This window comes from Ceratotherium simum, chromosome 33 (genome assembly GCF_057802395.1).
Source record: "Ceratotherium simum simum isolate JZ-2026a chromosome 33, ASM5780239v1, whole genome shotgun sequence".
Classification (NCBI taxonomy): Eukaryota; Metazoa; Chordata; class Mammalia; order Perissodactyla; family Rhinocerotidae; genus Ceratotherium; species Ceratotherium simum.
The window spans coordinates 31,864,280-31,879,579 of NC_141932.1; the positions used below are offsets into that span (position 1 = coordinate 31,864,280).

The 15,300-nt window shown below is 60.4% G+C and overlaps 2 protein-coding genes across 7 annotated transcripts in view; one reads left to right on the forward strand and one right to left on the reverse strand.

The window, feature by feature from the left end:
* Positions 1-1,788, reverse strand: part of VSTM2B (V-set and transmembrane domain containing 2B) — a 26,987-nt gene extending 25,199 nt beyond the window's left edge. Inside the window, exons 1-2 of one of the 2 annotated variants that reach the window (XM_087421895.1) lie at positions 1,110-1,788; positions 373-557 (exon numbers count right to left, since the gene is read on the reverse strand). In XM_087421895.1, the coding sequence (XP_087278021.1) occupies positions 373-557; positions 1,110-1,191 (267 nt within the window). In that variant the 5' untranslated portion in view covers positions 1,192-1,788. Of the gene's footprint in view, positions 1-367; positions 558-1,109 lie in introns of both variants that reach the window. The other variant, XM_087421894.1, reaches the window with a different exon arrangement.
* LOC147912926 (uncharacterized) overlaps positions 1-14,885 on the forward strand; it is a 16,213-nt gene extending 1,328 nt beyond the window's left edge. The window contains exons 1-3 of one of the 5 annotated variants that reach the window (XR_015549526.1): positions 635-1,155; positions 12,797-13,024; positions 14,120-14,885. Coding sequence is in view for 1 of the 5 variants with exons in the window: in XM_087421897.1 (XP_087278023.1) it covers positions 2,248-2,427; positions 12,797-13,024; positions 13,965-13,997 (441 nt within the window). In the remaining 4 variants the exon portion in view is untranslated. The other 4 variants (XR_015549525.1, XM_087421897.1, XR_015549528.1 and 1 more) reach the window with 4 other exon arrangements.
* The last annotated feature ends 415 nt before the right edge of the window (positions 14,886-15,300 follow it).

The following is a 15,300-nucleotide window of genomic DNA, read 5'->3' on the forward strand; positions in this document are numbered from 1 at the left end:
GGAGCTTAATTCCTTGGCCCTGTGCCCTGGGGATCTCAGAGTTGCAGAGGGCAGGGAAAGCCCGGCCTGACCAAGTGGTCTTCCTGCACCACCCAGCACCCGTCAGACTCTGGGCCTGCAGCCAGCAAGAGCAGGGGAACTGGATGAGGTGTGGCTTTTTGGGGGCTAGGCGTGGAGTTCGGGAAGGTTTCAGGAGAAGGGAATGAATTAACAGGATTTGAGAGTAGCAACTGCTGTTGGAGATGCTGTGGGGATGCGGAGCGTGGGAGATGGGGTGCTCCCCAGGGCAGCGCCCTGCCTCCTCGCAGGGGCTACCCCAGCCGCCCCGGCCTGAGCCAGCTGAGCGGCGGCGCGGCGTGGGCGGCAGGTTACCTTGCTCCGGGCGCCGGGCAAGCTGAGCGCCAGCTCGTGCAGCAGCTCCCGGGGCGGCTCCTTGAGGTACCACCACTGAATCTCCAGCGAATACGAGGTGGCTCCGCTAGCCCGGAAAGCGCAGGGCATTTCGATGTCGTCTCCCTCCCGTACTGTCACATCTTTGGGGACTTCGGTAAATGTAGCTGGGGGCGGGGGAAGAGAGAGGCGTGACTAGCTGTGGGGCGGGGGCCTGGGGTAACCCAAGGCGAGACGGTCTGTCCCTGGCTCGCTGGCCTTGTGCTTCCCACCCGCCAGCTACACGCGTCGCCCAGGCGCCAGCAAAGTTCGGTCGAGCAGCTGCCGGGCCGCAGCAGAGACTGGCCGCCGCTGCAAGCTGCTTCCCTCTGGATCGGGCGGGGCAGCAGGGACGGCTTACGCTTCTCCCCCGCGCCGGGCCGCACTACCAGAGCCAGGCTGCAGCGCGCCAGCTCCCGGGCCCCGCAAGCCGCCTCTCCGGAGCCGGACCGGGCTCCAGCTCCGAATGAGCCGGGCGCGGGCGCCGCTGCTGCGGCGACGCTTCGCTGCTTTCCTCCCCCTACCCCTCTGACCCGGGCTGCACACCGGGATTGCTGGAGACCGTGAAGCCTTCCCCTTCTCTTCCTGCTCCTTCTCCGCGGCAACCGGGCAGGCTCGTTCTGGCGGCCTTGACAAGGACCCCCCCGAGACCCCCGCAGCAGCAAAGTTCCCGCGCTCACCGTCGGCCACGAAGAGCAGCAGGGCGTGCAGCAGCAGCGGCGGCAGGTATCCGAGGGCACCGAGCCGGTTCCGCTGTTCCATCTCCCGCGGGGGGCGCGGCGGCGGCGGGGGCCTGGGCGCGGAGAGGCGGCGGTGGCGGCAGCGTGGGCTCAGATCCGGCTCGGGCTCGGGCTAGGACGCCTCCGAGCCTGCCATGGCCCCGCGCGGCGCCCCCTCCCCCGGCTGCCGGCGGCCGCCAATCAGCCCCGCTCCCTCGCCGGCTCGCCCAGCGCGGCTCCGGCGGGGGGCGCTGCGCCGGGTGCGCAGAACGCGAGGTCCCGCCGGGAGGCTACTGGCGATCGGTCCGTGCCTCTCTCTATCCGGCCGTCCACGGGACGATGGGGAACAGCAGATCAGTCTCTGCCAGGCGGGCCAAGCAGGGGCTGGGCCGCGCCGGGACCCATCCCTGGCCTAGGGAGTGCGCGTCCCGGAGCCACGAGCTTCTGCCTCCCGGTCTCTTTCTGGTTTGGTTCCCGATTGCCACCTCCTCCAGCACCCGCCGAGCTCTCCTGCCGCCGCCCCCGCGGGTGCCTCCGCGGTTCTTTTCCGCAAGGCGAGTGGGAGCTCAGCCGCGGCGCACAGACCTGGCGTCCGACCCAGCGCAGCGCGGGGAGAGTAGGTCCGGCGCGGCGGACCCAGAGCCAGAGAGAGGCGGGGAGAGGGGGAGGGGAAGGGGAAAGGGAGGGAGCGGTCAGTGGCTGGGCGCCGAGCCGCCTCCACCGCTGCATCACCCCCGCCCTCTCCTCCTCTCCTCTCCTCTCCCCTCCCCTCCCCTCCCCTCCCCACCCCTCCCCTCCACTCCCCTTCCACAGCCGGCACCATCCCCGCCCGGGAGCGCGCCCCCCCGCGGGGGGTCGCTGGAGAGACCATCGTCTCTCTGGCTGGAGCGCAGCCCCGCCCCGTACCCGCTTTGGCTGAGGGTCCTCCCACCCAAACTCTCTCTGGCTTCTTCCCAATCCATCGCCTAAGACGGCCGCTCGTCCCTGCACCCGGAGTGTCCCGCAGCCCTCTCCGCAGACCCTCACCCTCAACTCCTTACCCCGGTTTGGGCAAAGAGCTGCACCGCTCTTTGTCCCAGGCCCAGGCCATGGCGGGTGGATGGGCACCGGGGGCCCGAGAGAAGGGCAGAGCGCTGTGCCGGGCTGGGGACGAGGCCCGGTGACGGCGGCGACGCCGGGAGTCTGCAGTGTGCGAGCGAGAAGTGAGCGCAGAGCGCCCGGCGAGCAGGTGCCTGTGGCGGGGAGAGCGCACGAGCGAGCGAGCCAGCGAGCAGCAGCCGTGAGTGACGGCAGAGGCGGCGAGGGTGGGGTGGGGAGCGCCCGGCACGACTCAGGGCCCCGGAGGTTTCCGGGCGGGGGTGGGGTTCCTGCACCTCGATCGCTGGCCTCTGAGTCCCCACTCATTCTTCACCGGTCGCGTCCCTCGCTTTACCGGGTGCAAGGGGTATCCTGAGGCCGCGGGAGGCAAAGGTCGGGTACACAGCTGCGATCTGGAGCCCATCCCCCACCCGCACATTCCCTGCGTCCTCCACCCAGTATCTCCCCCAGCCTTCGCCCGGAGTCTGCCCGCTCCCCAGCCCTCCCCAAGAGTGAGGTCTGGTCCACAAAGGGAAACGTGGGGCCGGCCTGTGGTTCATACAGGCACACAGTTGTAGGAGCGAGGCCCACGGCTTGGCTTGGGTCTCGCTTGCTTCCCTTACCCATGGGAGTTCCCAGTCGGTGGATTTAGTATCTCTGTCCCTATCCACCTGCCCTTAACTTCTCAGCTCCGACCTGAGATTAGGGTGAGGGCACCCCCGTGTCTGCTTTCCCTGCTCACCAGCCTCCTGGAGGCGCCACCGGAGGGTTCCAGGAGAGCCAAGGAGAAGGAAACAGAGAGGGCGAATACTTCCCAGCAATGGGACAGCCTCAGAGGGGAAGAAGCTGCAGGCCCGTTCTAAGCTCTGCTCTTACCAGCCGGGGGAGGGGGGTTGGGGGGGGGGTAGGGCCTGGACAGCACCCTCTGCCCTTCCTGGACCTGGGCTCCAGTATCCTCCTCTGGGGTCCAGGAGTCGTTCCCACCCCCTCAGTACTGAGCCGGCGTTTGCCGAGGTCTCTGGCCAGGCAGGAAGGAATGTCTTGGGCCTTCTTCCTCTGCCTGCAGTTTCTCTCCAGGGGCCCCAAGGGGCAGCTGCCAGTTGTCTTCCATCATTTCAACCCCTAGACCAGGAGCTTTCCCTTAGAAACGCCACCTTCCTTTAGAAACGGCCTTGGATAGCTGACTGGAGGACCCTGCAGAGCCCCACTGCTGTCCTCAGCTCGGAAGGGAGGGGGCAGACCTGCGCTATGCTACAGATGCAGGTGGGTTCTAGGAGAGCAGATTCATTTGGGGACTGATTCCAGGCGGGGTTCTGATGGCAGGAGCTAGCCCGCTCTGCGGTGGCCTGCCCGAGAGACAGCTGTCCCCTGTCCTGATGTGGGATGCAAGCAGTGATGGGGGCCCGTGATCAGGGCTGCGCAGGGAGAAGAGAGTTACGCCTCAGTTACCTCTAAGGTTTGTGAGTCTTCTAACCCTGTGCCGCCTTGTGGGGTAGGGTGTGTCTTGCCTAGTGCAGGTGCTGGTGTTATTATTAGTAAGAACAATAGCTGTACTTTTCCACGTGCTTTTCCTGTACCGGGCCCTGACTACACACTTTCCATGCATTAGTTCTCAGCTCAACAGCCAAGCGAACCTTCTCACACTCTTCCTCTGCTCACAACCGTGCAGCGGCTCCCTTTCACTCCACATAAACGCCAGTGGCCTTGCAGTGGCTGGCAAGGTCAAACTGCCCACCTTACCCCTCTCCCCACTCTGTCCTCATCTCGTGTTTCTGTCCTTGTGCTGAGCACACTCCTCTAGCCACACTGGCCTCCTTCCTACAATGCCTCACACCAGGTGTGCTCTCACCCAAGGGCCTTTGCACCAGCTCTGTCACCTGGCTGGGGTGCTCCTCCCCCAGGTACCTGGCTCACTAACTCGCTCACGTTATTCTGATTTTTGCTGAGAAAATCCCAGGGGGATCACTGTGTTAACACTGCACTCTGCACTCCCCCAGCACGCCCAGGCCCTTACCGTGCTCCCCCTCTTCTCCTTTCCCTCCAACATATGGTACGGTGTCCCTGTCTATGTGTGCCTTGTTTGTGGCCTGTAGACTCTACTCGGGTGGGGCTTCCTGACTGCTTTGTTTGCTGGTGTGTCTCTGGAACCTGGAGCAGGGTCTGGCATACAGTAGGAGCTCAGTAAATATTTGTGGAGGGGCTGGATGAGCTCATCTAACCCCTGTAACAGAGCTGTGGGGTGGACGCTGTCATTGCCCCCATTTTAGAGATGAGGAGGCTCAAGCTCAGAGAGCTTGAGGAACTGGCCCGAGGTCACAAAGCTAGGAAGTGGCTGAGTATGGCTTCAACCCAGGTCCGTCTCCCTCTGGGGTCCTAATTCCTAACCCAGACACCCAGATTTCCCTACTCCAGGTGAGAGTCTGCTCCCTGTGCCTGGAGTTGGTGTCAAGAGCGGGGCCCCTCTGCCCGTGGCTGACGGTGGCCTGGTGCAGGCTGAGCTGACCTGGCAGCTTCTACCTGCTGGGTCCATGGTGCATGGCCCCTCTGTATTGAAAGGGTCTGTCTGCTCTCCTGTCCCCTTTCGTGGACCGTGAGGACAGTGGCTGCACCTCTCTTTTCTGTGGCTTTGACCCCCAGCCGGGTCTGACCGTGCTTAGGGCTGCGTGAACGCTGGGGCTGGCACCGTTAGGAGGTCGGGAAGGAGCATTGCGTTTCTCCTTTGCGGGAGCTTCCCCGGTGCACGGCGCAGGGGCTACTGCCTCTGCGACCTGGCCCTTTGGCCAGTGGGAGGATGGGTGAGCCGAAAGCAGGCTGCAGCCCCCGGTCCTTGCCAGTGCCTGGCTGGCCCCTCCTGCAGGGAAGCCGGTTCCTTCCTGCTGGGTTGTGGTGGGACGTAGTCTCGCTCGGAGGCTCTAAAGAAGGCGTCTGTGATGGAGCATGTGTGTTGCTTCTCCAAAGGGAAACTTCTCTCTGGGGACATGGCCACTCAGCCCTACCATCTGCCAGTGTCCCCTGGGCTCCTGTAAAGATGCCTGTCTGGAGGGAATGTTGGTCGTGTGGAGTGAGCCGGTTTCCCGCTGATGGCCTTGTGAGAGCATCTCAGATGTGCTGCCTCTCGGTCCTGAGTGCTCAGCAGTAGTGGTGATGGACAAGACACCTTTTGGGTTTTTCCCTCCGTCTCTCCATCCGCGGGCTCTGAAATGCCTGTGAGATGGCCGTGTACAGAGCCCTGGAGGTGACCCCTCTTGTGACGTGACCCTAGGCCGCAGTCTACTTGGCCCGCCCACCGGGCTGTGGTTGGGGCTTGCTCGGGCACCCTCTGCTCTCACTCACCTGCAGTTGTTATGCGCTGTTACCATGGGACTGTGAGTTGGGGTATGCGGCGCTTGTCAATACCATTTTGTGGATGGATTCCCTGGACTCTCAAAGGCACTCAGAAAGTGCTATTTAAAAAGACTGCCCAGCCTCTCGAGAAAGTACCCTTAAATTACAGCTCTAAGTGAATGTGTTTTCTGGAACTCACTTTCAGAATTTTATCTTACTGCTCAGGCCCTTTCGGGGTTTTGGTTTTGCCATTCTCGTCCCGGCTGACCTTTCCTGTCCTCCCTGCACCACGCACAGCTACATCGATTTTGGGTAATGTATTTTGATTTTAAGATGCAGCCCATCCATAAACTTTTCTATCAATAATCCCAGAACACTCAGTGTACCTGACAGCTTAAAGGAAAATATCAGATTTATGGGGCCTTTTATTTTTGGCCAATTTAGTCATTCACTTGCCATCAATGTCAGGGGATAAAGGACTGAAGTCTGGCACATGTCAGGCCAGCGGCTCCAGGTCAGGGAGGGGGTGGCAGAGGCAGAGGCAGGGCCCTGTCCGTGCCCTGGATGATGGGGAGAGGACCGGTGATTGAGGGCCCCTCAGGCGTGGGGGAGGGCCTGGGAAAGCTCACGGTTTGGGTTCCTGTTGCCCTCTTCTGCCCCATCTTCAAGGGGGCCAGTGGGGCTGCAGCTTCTGCATCACACGGAGACAGGCGAGGGCCCACTGCTCTCCCCAGGTCTCAGGCCACCAGGGAGGCGGCCCGTCCCTACCATGTGCACTCGGCAAGGCAGGCCTGGCTTGCGGTCAGCCTCGGCTAGGCCGCAGCTCCTGGGGACCCATAGCTGTCAGGCCTCAGAGTCTGGCCCGTCATAGCTGTGTTGGTGTCACCAGGCTGGGTCCCCTGAGCCCGGGGCTGTTTGCTTGCTTGTCAGACACAAGATTGATTGGACTTGGGGATTGTCTGGAGAGATGGAACAAGAGGGAGAAACCCCAGGCAGAGCCTGTTTCACCTCAAGCATGTATGTAGCCAACACGTCTTCAGAACTGGGTCCCTCATTCCTACAGTTCACATACCTGTGGGCACCAACTTTACGGTGTGCCCAGTGTCTGGGAACCCACAGCGTCCAGCCCACAGAGAATCTGCATTTCAGCCCAGGAGGGGGCAGAGACACGCCCGCACAGAGGAAACAAATACCAAGCCCGATCATCCTTGCCAGTGCTGTGAAACGGCAGCTGGCAGCCAGCACCCGCATACAGACACGCTTAGCAGGGGTCCTGGTGGTCAGAGGAAGGTCTGAAGTGGTCAGCCGGGGGAAGATCCTACAGAGGACGAGTGCTTCAGGCAGAAGGTGGGGCACGTACAAAGGCCAAGGGTAGGGAAGGTGGGGGGTGGAGGGTAGAAGGTGGCGGAGCGTCATGAGTGAGGGGGCACGGTGGGGATGGGAGGCCAGGCAGGCAGGCAGGGCACCGGGGGCCTTGGAGCCACGGTAAGGGTTTCTGTGCCTAGAAGAGTGGGGCTCGCAGCTGACCAAGACCTGGCCCTGGTCATGGGGCTCAGAGGCTAATGGAGAAGCAAATCAAGCAGGGGGCGACCCCAGCCCTGGCACGGGACCCTCAGGGAGGGGAGAGGTGGGTCCCACCTGGGAAGACTTCCTGAACATGAGTCTTTTAGCTGAGCCCTGAGCACAGAGCAGAACTTTGACTGACTTTCGTGGGACGGGGTCAGGGGGCATCAGCGTCCCAAATGTCCCAGATCGGCCTGTGCAAGGGTGTGGAGATGGGAGATGGGGGACTGGGCTGGGCCAAAGAGAAGAGCCAATGTGACAGGGTCACTGGGTGGAGTCGAGGGATGGTGACAGGGAGAAGGTCTGACTCTGCAGGCAGCGTGAGGTAGGGGTGGGAGCAGAGAAACTGGTGGTCCCCTAGAGGGACAAGGGCCAGGAGCTGGGAGGAGGACCGAGGTGCTTGCCGCTGACTCCTCCTCATTTGGACCGAGCTCCGAGGAGAGGCCTTTGGATGAGTCCGCCTCTCACCTCTCTCTTCTCTTCGCCCTCTTTGCACTTGAGAGCTGGTGCTGACGACAGCTGCACACGGGACATGAGAAGGCGTGAGGGTTTCCGGTGAGCCCCACGGTACCCGAGTTCCAGGGGCAGAGGGCATCGCCCCACCCTTCCTGGTTCCTTGGCCTGCCTGAGGTGCCTTGGACCTCTGGGTTTGGTTGGGAAAGCCCCTGAGCCTCAGTTTCCCCAACTGCAATTTGGGATTTTAATTCCTGCCCTGCTCCCTCTCTCCCCCGCCTTCCATGGAGCTGCCCGGAGGCACTGGGCGGGGTGGGCAGGAGGAGCAGGTGGCAGGCTCCGGGGGCTCCTGGCACTGTCTCTGAGGGGCATCACCAGAGCGAGATCCCATCTCCTGGCCTGGGCTCTCCGTGGCTCAATGGACAATTAAGTCAAAGCAAAACAGAACAAAACAAAGCAGAGCAGGGTGGTGCCCAGGGCTGTGCAGTCAGATGGGCTTTGGTTCCCATCCTGGTCTTGCCTTGGCCTCTTGGAGCCTCAGTTCTCCCATCTGTAAAAAGGGTATACCGGCTGTGCTGACGGCAGAGGGGGCCTGGGAGGACTGACCTGGAGATGAAGTGTTTGCAGCAGGTGGCTCAGCACCTGGGGTGGAGCACTAGCAGCAGTCTGTGTTTTAAAGCACGTGCCTTGTGGCTTTAGGGTCGTGAGGATGAAGGGTGGGGGTTTCAGGGTATTGCCTGGTCGTCCTTGAGCCCGAATGCTCAGGAGGGCCGGTTCACTGGGGGAGGTGACAGTGGACCTGAGTGTCCCTAATGGATTTTATTACAGCCTGTGTGTATGTTATTTATTTAATCATTTACCAAAGTAAATCTTACAGACCCGTGGAGAGTTTATTTTTTTATTTTTAATAATGTCAATACACTGGGGGTTTTATTTCCCACTAGATCTATTAGTTTAATTTAGTCGAGGACAGACTGTATATTTAACCAAAGATTGCTTTGACATTATGGAGAATTAAGAGGCTGGGCCAGACGGATCTGAGCAGATCGATCTGTTTGAGATAAAACTCTATTTCCCCGTGTGCTTTCTTCACCGTAATGGTGAGGACGGCGACCAGAAAACACGGAGGTGGCTCATAACCCCCGGGGGTTGGCCTGAGGGTCAGGCTCCCCATGCTTTCTCCACTCCCGCGGAGAGGTCTCCCCTTTGCGAGATGTTGTTTGATGGTTCCAGTGATGATGCTTTTGGGGACCAGGGGCGTCTGTGGTGGTCTCCCGTGTCTGTGACTGACCAGCCTTCTGAAGAGGCTGCCCCGTGCGGTCAGGGCGAGCACAGAGCTCCCAGGGCTGCTGTGGGGTCCGGTGAGCTGGTGTGTGAATTGTCTTGGGGTGGACGTGTGCCGATGCTTGTGATCCTGTGTCCCTTACGTTTCTGGGGCCCAGTAGCCACTCAGGAAATGCCAGTCGGGCTGACAGATAGCTCCATTTCTAGGACCCCGAGGTCTGGGCGTCCTTTCACATCTTTCTGGGCCTAGAAGTTTCTGGAGGCACTGTGGACCACAGGAGGCTCCCGGGCACTTGGCAGCTCCCCCATGCCCAAGGGTGCCAGGCTTGGTTCCGCTTCTCGTGCTTGGCTCTGAAGGGCGAGGGGAAGAGCGGGGGCTCTCCATCCACCGCCACTGTCCTGGGCTGAAGTGGCCCCTGCAGCTCTGAGGGAGCTCACCTGTGGCCCCACGCAGGAGCCCCGAGGCTGGGCCCAGGATGCTGCCTGGAGTCCCATGTCACCCCCCCGGGGTCCTGCCTGCCAGCCCTGCTCCAGCCCCGGGTTTGCTCACCAGCCTGTTCACCTCACTCTTCTGGCTGATTCCAGCCAGCTGGACTCTCTTCCTCCAGGAAGCCTTCCTCGTGATCTCTTCCTCCCCCTGCATTTTGCTGCCCTTGTGTTTTGTCCCCACACCCAGAGCCGCCTCATGCCTGGTTAGGCTCTCATTTCAGGAAGGCCCATTCCTGCTTTCCTCTCCCAAGCCAGCTCCCACGAGGTGCTGGTGACCACTCGGCTCTGTGTTGAGAAGTACTGAGGGGCTCGGCAGGAAAGTGTGCTGTTGTGGATTAGGGACATCTGCCATTGGCACGGGGGGCCGGGAGGGAAGCGGCAGGATTTGCTCCCTCTGGAGTGGCTTCCTGGGCTCCCTGAGCTCTGACAGAGCTTATTCCTCTTGCTTTCTCCCTGAGGCCAACACACGTGGGCCTGTGCCTGCAGTTGGCAGTGTCCAGGAGTGAATGGGAAGGCTCCCTGGTTCCCCCCTCACTGCCCACATATAGTGGCAGGGACAGGTGCCTGGGGAGGTGGCTTGGGGCCTGGCAGCACCTTATTTCAGCCTGCCTGCTCCTACCCAGGTGGGTTACCTGTAGGAAGAGAACGCTGGTCTGCACCTGCCTGGACACCTTGCCTGACGTGTGGTGGGTGATCGGTGGGTGCTGGGTGGCAGGAAGCCAAGGCAATTGCTTGGCTCCTGGTGAGTTTCAGGCCCAGGCCATTTTCATAGGACCCGTCGTTGCCGGTTTCATCCTGGGTGGTGGCCCCTCTCCTCTGTGGGGCTGCAATAGGTACAGCATCCGGGGAGGGGACAGGCACAGCTCTGGGTTTACCATCATCTTTGGCTTCAGAGCCACAGAGCGTCTGGTCTGGGAGGCCCCGGAGGTCAGCTCGTCTTCTCACCTGGGCAAGCACATGGACAGGGTCTGGAAGGGACCATCTAGGCCCCTGCCCCTCGTGCTGCCGCCCAAACCCAGCAGAGGCTCCTCGGCACTGCCGTGACCTTCACGCCTGACTTGCCCCTGAGTCCCTCCTGCCGGGAGAGTGGCAGCTGCCATGCTGCTCGGATTGTGAAATGTCAGTGGTTTCATATCAACTCTGGAGGTTTTATTGCCTTCCCCCCGTTTTCCAATGGGATTTTGATCCAATCAAGACCGATCCACAGTGACGGTAGATTTGTGTTCCCATCCGAAGTTGACAAAGGTCACCCTGCCCGGGCAGCTGGGGGCTGCCGCGGCTTTGCACGTGTGTGATTGCTCCACTGGCCGCTCCCCACCCCCTGAGTCCGGAGTCAGGCCGCGCTTTGCCCCAGGAGAGTGGGTTCAGGTGAATGCATGCTCCCCGTGGGCCTGTGGGCTGGGCCGAGGGCCCTGGGGGTTTAGGCTTGGGCGGTTGCCAGCCACAGAATGCCCTGGTTTTGTTTGCAAAATGTCTTTGATGCTTCGGGCCTAAATTAAATTTTCATAGTAATGTTTCAAAATGTCATTTTTCCCTTTCCAAAAAACCCAGCTGTTGAATGAGATTCTCTGTTTGGGAAGAGGCCTGAGGATGGGGAGAGCCACACTGGGCCACACTGCCTGTGCCCTCTCCTCCTCTCTCTGGCTCGGCTCCCTGCCCTCCCCAGAGGGCGGAACACCCTGTTCTGCTCGTCCCACGCCGGGGGCTGGCAAGGGTGGAGAATGGATGTGAGAATTTTGGTCAAGTTTTGATCTCGCCCCATGGCACTTCAGAGACGTGACATTCAGAGACCCTACCCAGCCTGGCAAGCCTTTAGAGAGTGCCTGCTGTGTTCGTGGCCCAGTGGTGGCTCTGTGGGGTGGAAGGGATAGGCAAGCCTGGACAGAGAGGATGGGTGCTGGTGGGCTGGGCTGGAGGAGCTCCCCGGGGGGGACCTTGGGAGGACGGGCCCCACAGGATTGGAGCAGCGCCCACTGTTGGCCTGTGCCCAGGTAGGAGGGGTCTGGCACACAGCTCTCCCCACACCTGCGTCCCCGTCTCTGGGCCTGGGGTGGGACTGGGAGGTGGCCACCCCGGGCCCGGCCCTCAAGCACTGCCAGCCCCATCACTTGTGTGTGTCCCCTCACACCTCCTGTAGCCTCTCTCCTCAAGTACAGTCTGGGACAGGCACGCTCTCCAAATGGGCCCCAACCTTCTACCCAGCCCTTCCTCCCAGGGACTGGGGTCCCGGCGGTGTGCCCTCAGGACACAGGTAGCGGACAGGTGCGGAGTGTGTTTATGTGTGCAGACAGTGCATATGCAGGGGAGATTGTGTGTGTGTGCATGCACGTGTGTGTGCAGATGGTATAGTCGTGTACAGATGGCGTGCCTACTGTATACATGCGGATGGGGTGCCTGTGCACAGACAGCGTTTGTTTGCATGGACGAGGAGTGACAGCTGGTGTGAGCAGACAGTATGGGTGTGTGTAAATGGTGTGCATACGCCCAGTGAGTGTGTGCACAGACGGTGTGTATGCATGAGGAGTGTGTGTGCAGGCTGCTGTGTACACACAAAGGCAGGGAGGCAAGTTGCAGCCAGGTTGCTGGCTCTCCCGTGAGCCTCCAATGGACGGGCGAACAGGCTCCCCTTCCTCCTCTCCCTTCTCCCGCCACCTGTCCTCTTTCCGCCCCCTCCCTCCTCTACCCCCTCCTTTCTTTCCTCTCTGTCTCTAAGGGCGCACAGTCCATCCTGGGGCTGCAAATGTGAGGAGCCCACTTACCTCCTGCCTCCTCCCTCTGAGCCAGTCCTACTACTGCCTGGCTGCTCTAGGGGGAGAGTGGACGGGGACTCCGGGCAGGCTCAGGGTGGCCAAAGGGACCTGTTCTCCAGGTCCTGCCCGAGCTGCAGAAGAGGCCCGCCTGCCCACACAGCGTGAGCACCTCCACCCCCACCCCACAGGGGAGAGGCCCGGGGCCCAGCACAGGGATTCGCGGGCCTGGGGGACCAAGCAGACATGCAAAGGGGCCAAGGGGCTGGTCCCAGGGATGCTGGAGAGTGGTGGGGACTGCGGCAGCCCTCACTGTCACGCCCTGCCTAGGGGTGAGCTCTGCTCCGTGAAGGCCTTGTGTGGCCTGATGTTCCAGTGTTCCAGATGAAGCTGGAAATCCCAGTTTTTATGAAAAATCTAATGTTTAAAGGTTGGTTCCAGTACAAAAATAAACCCTAGGGGCTCTGTAGGCTAGATTTGCCCCTTGGGGTCTTGTTTGCCACATAACTAACTCCAGCCTTGGCCAGGCAGGAACTTCTGGGTGTGGCCCTCATCCCCTCTCCTCCCAGCCTATCTGAAACCCAGAGGAACACTGACACAGGATTGGGGAGCCCCCTGTGCCAGCTGTGGGGACCCCGTGAGACCTGAGATGCCTATGAGGTATGGCCCTGTGGAGTTTTCAGACTCACCTAAGTTTTTGGTCCATTTCAGGTTCAGGTGAGGATGTTCTTCTCGAGTCTGGGATTTTTCAGTCCCAGGTCTGTCACCTGTGCTGGCGTTGGGTCGTTTGAGCCCAGAAGCATCCGGGTGGCACGGACCGCGGGGAATTCTCTACGCCTTGCCTGGAGGGAGTGGGACGTGCAGCTGGGGCCGGTCGGGCCCCATGCCCTCATTTCACCACACAGCAGCCCGTGGCGAGAACTCCTCTCCCCGCTACAGGTGAGGAGCCGGGCCCGCCCACAGGAAGGAGGAGCTCGGCCATGGGTCCTGTGCTCCCACTTTGTCCTGGGTGTGAGGGTCAGGCTGGGGGACGGATGGCTGGCCTCATCCCCCGCCATCCTGCAGGGACCCACGGAGGCCACCACCTGCCTCTCTCGTCCCTTCCTCTGGGGCAGGTCTGTGTCTGCCTGCTGGCTGCCCTGTGCTCCTCAGCGGGGCTCCCGCCCTGTTCCTTCACTGCAGGAGCTCCCAGGAGCTACCCCATGCCTGGATGTTCTCAAGGGTTAGGGACACTTGTTGGTCGTCATCTTGACCTTCCAGCCTGTTCAGCACGGTGGGGCAGGCTTTTCCTCCTGAAGCACTGTCTCCCTTGGCTTTTGTGATCTTGGCTTCCCTCTTGCTGAGCCGGCCCTGCCTCCTCCGTCCTTGTAGGCCGCCGTCTTTGCCACGTGCTGAGTGTCGGGGTCCTCGCAGCTTGGTCCCAGGCCCCTTCTCTGGCTCCAGATGGAGGTGGTCCTCTGTCTTTGTGGGCTTCCATGTAGATGTCACAAAGGAGCCTCAGCGTCCACCCGAGGCTCGTGACTTTTCCTCACAAGCCTGGCCCTCTGCCAGCCTGCTCCGCCGTGAATCTACTGTTCTCTCTGTCTCGGTACCCGGCCTGACCACCCCGAGGCCCCACGGGAGGGATCCGGGATGCCCTTCTCTCCCTCGCCCCTGTGGCCTGTTTCTGCCACCTGTGATTTGACCTGTGGGGTGTCCTCAGATCTGTCCACTTCTCTTCACCCCCTCAGCCGCCACCCCTCCCTGGCCCCCATCACCTCTTCACGGCCAGTGCCGAGATCTCCTGTAGCCCTGGCACCCGCCTCCCACATGACAGAAGCTCTGCGCACAGTGGTGGGTCTTTGTGCTGAAGGGCGGTCCTTCCGGCTCTTTCCCTCAGGGCTCCGAGGCTGCTGGCCTCCGCCAGTCCTGAGATGTGTTGTCACCCAGGGCCATGAGCACCTACCAGCTGGGCTGTCAGGATGTCCAGTGTGCTTTCTCCCCGCCTCATTATCCTCATCACCATTTATTGAGTGCCTACTGTGTGCCCAACAGAGAGTGGATCTGCGATCAACATTTCCTGAATGAATGAGGACACAGGTGCGCTAACTGACCCTGTGACAGAGTTGCTGTTCTCACTCCCACCCTGCAGATGAAGTCTGCGTTCTGGAGCGATTCGGTCACATAATCAAAGGACACAACACTGGAACCAGTGGAGCTGATACTCCGCCAGCGCAGGCCGCCAGCTGGAGCTCCCAGGCCCCCTGCTCAGCCCAGCATGCCCTCGATCTCCTCCATCTTCCTTCCCCGTAGGGGGATTTCCCGTTGTAGTGAGTCAAGTCGGGGACTGTGTAGACACGGCTCCTGGGTCAGTCACTGCAGACTCTGGTGAGCAACTGGGTAATTATTTCCAAAAATATTGACTTGGAATGTGAATAAAGCTCTTCTCCATGCCACCCGTCAGCAGAAAATTGCCTTTGGTATTAACATTTCATCAACCGCATAATGTGAATTGATGTAAATGCGTAATTAGAAATAATAGCCTGGGAAAATTCACTCTTATTTATAAAATTGGGCTTGTGAAATTAAAACGGGAGCTAATGACTGCCATCTCACTCTTAAAACATGTCGGAGGCTTTGGCAGCCCGGCTTTGCAGAGGCCCTGCATCAGTGGGGTCTGGGTGCATCAGCATCTCAGGGAGGAGACCTTTGAGGGGGACACCCTCTAGGAGGCAAGGACACACCTGTCCAAAAGGTGGCTCTCTAGTAACACACACGGGCCTCTCAAAGACGTCTTAACGTGCGACAAATGGCAGTCCCTCAGAGCAGAAGGCTGGGGACAGTTTCCTCGGCCCTCCTTCTTCTTGTAGAATGGGGACCAGCCCCAGGGACGTGGTGGGGGCCGGGGAGATGCCGTGTGTGCCAGTGCATTGCGGTACATGGGCGTGCTCTACGAACGCTGAGAGTTTGCAGAGGGCAGTGAGAAGAGAAACTTCATCATCATCATCATCATCATCATCATCATCATCATCAATATTCATTCATTCATTCAACAAGCACTCATTCAGCATCCACTACTCATGCCAGACCCTGTGCCGGGGGTGGGTGTATAGAGATGGAGAAGATATGGTTTCTGATCTCTTGGAGTGCATCATCTAGGTGGGAGGGACAGGCATTTAAACATGTCTTCATTATCCATGGCATCTGCATTAGTTTGGGATTTTGGTTGCAAGTGA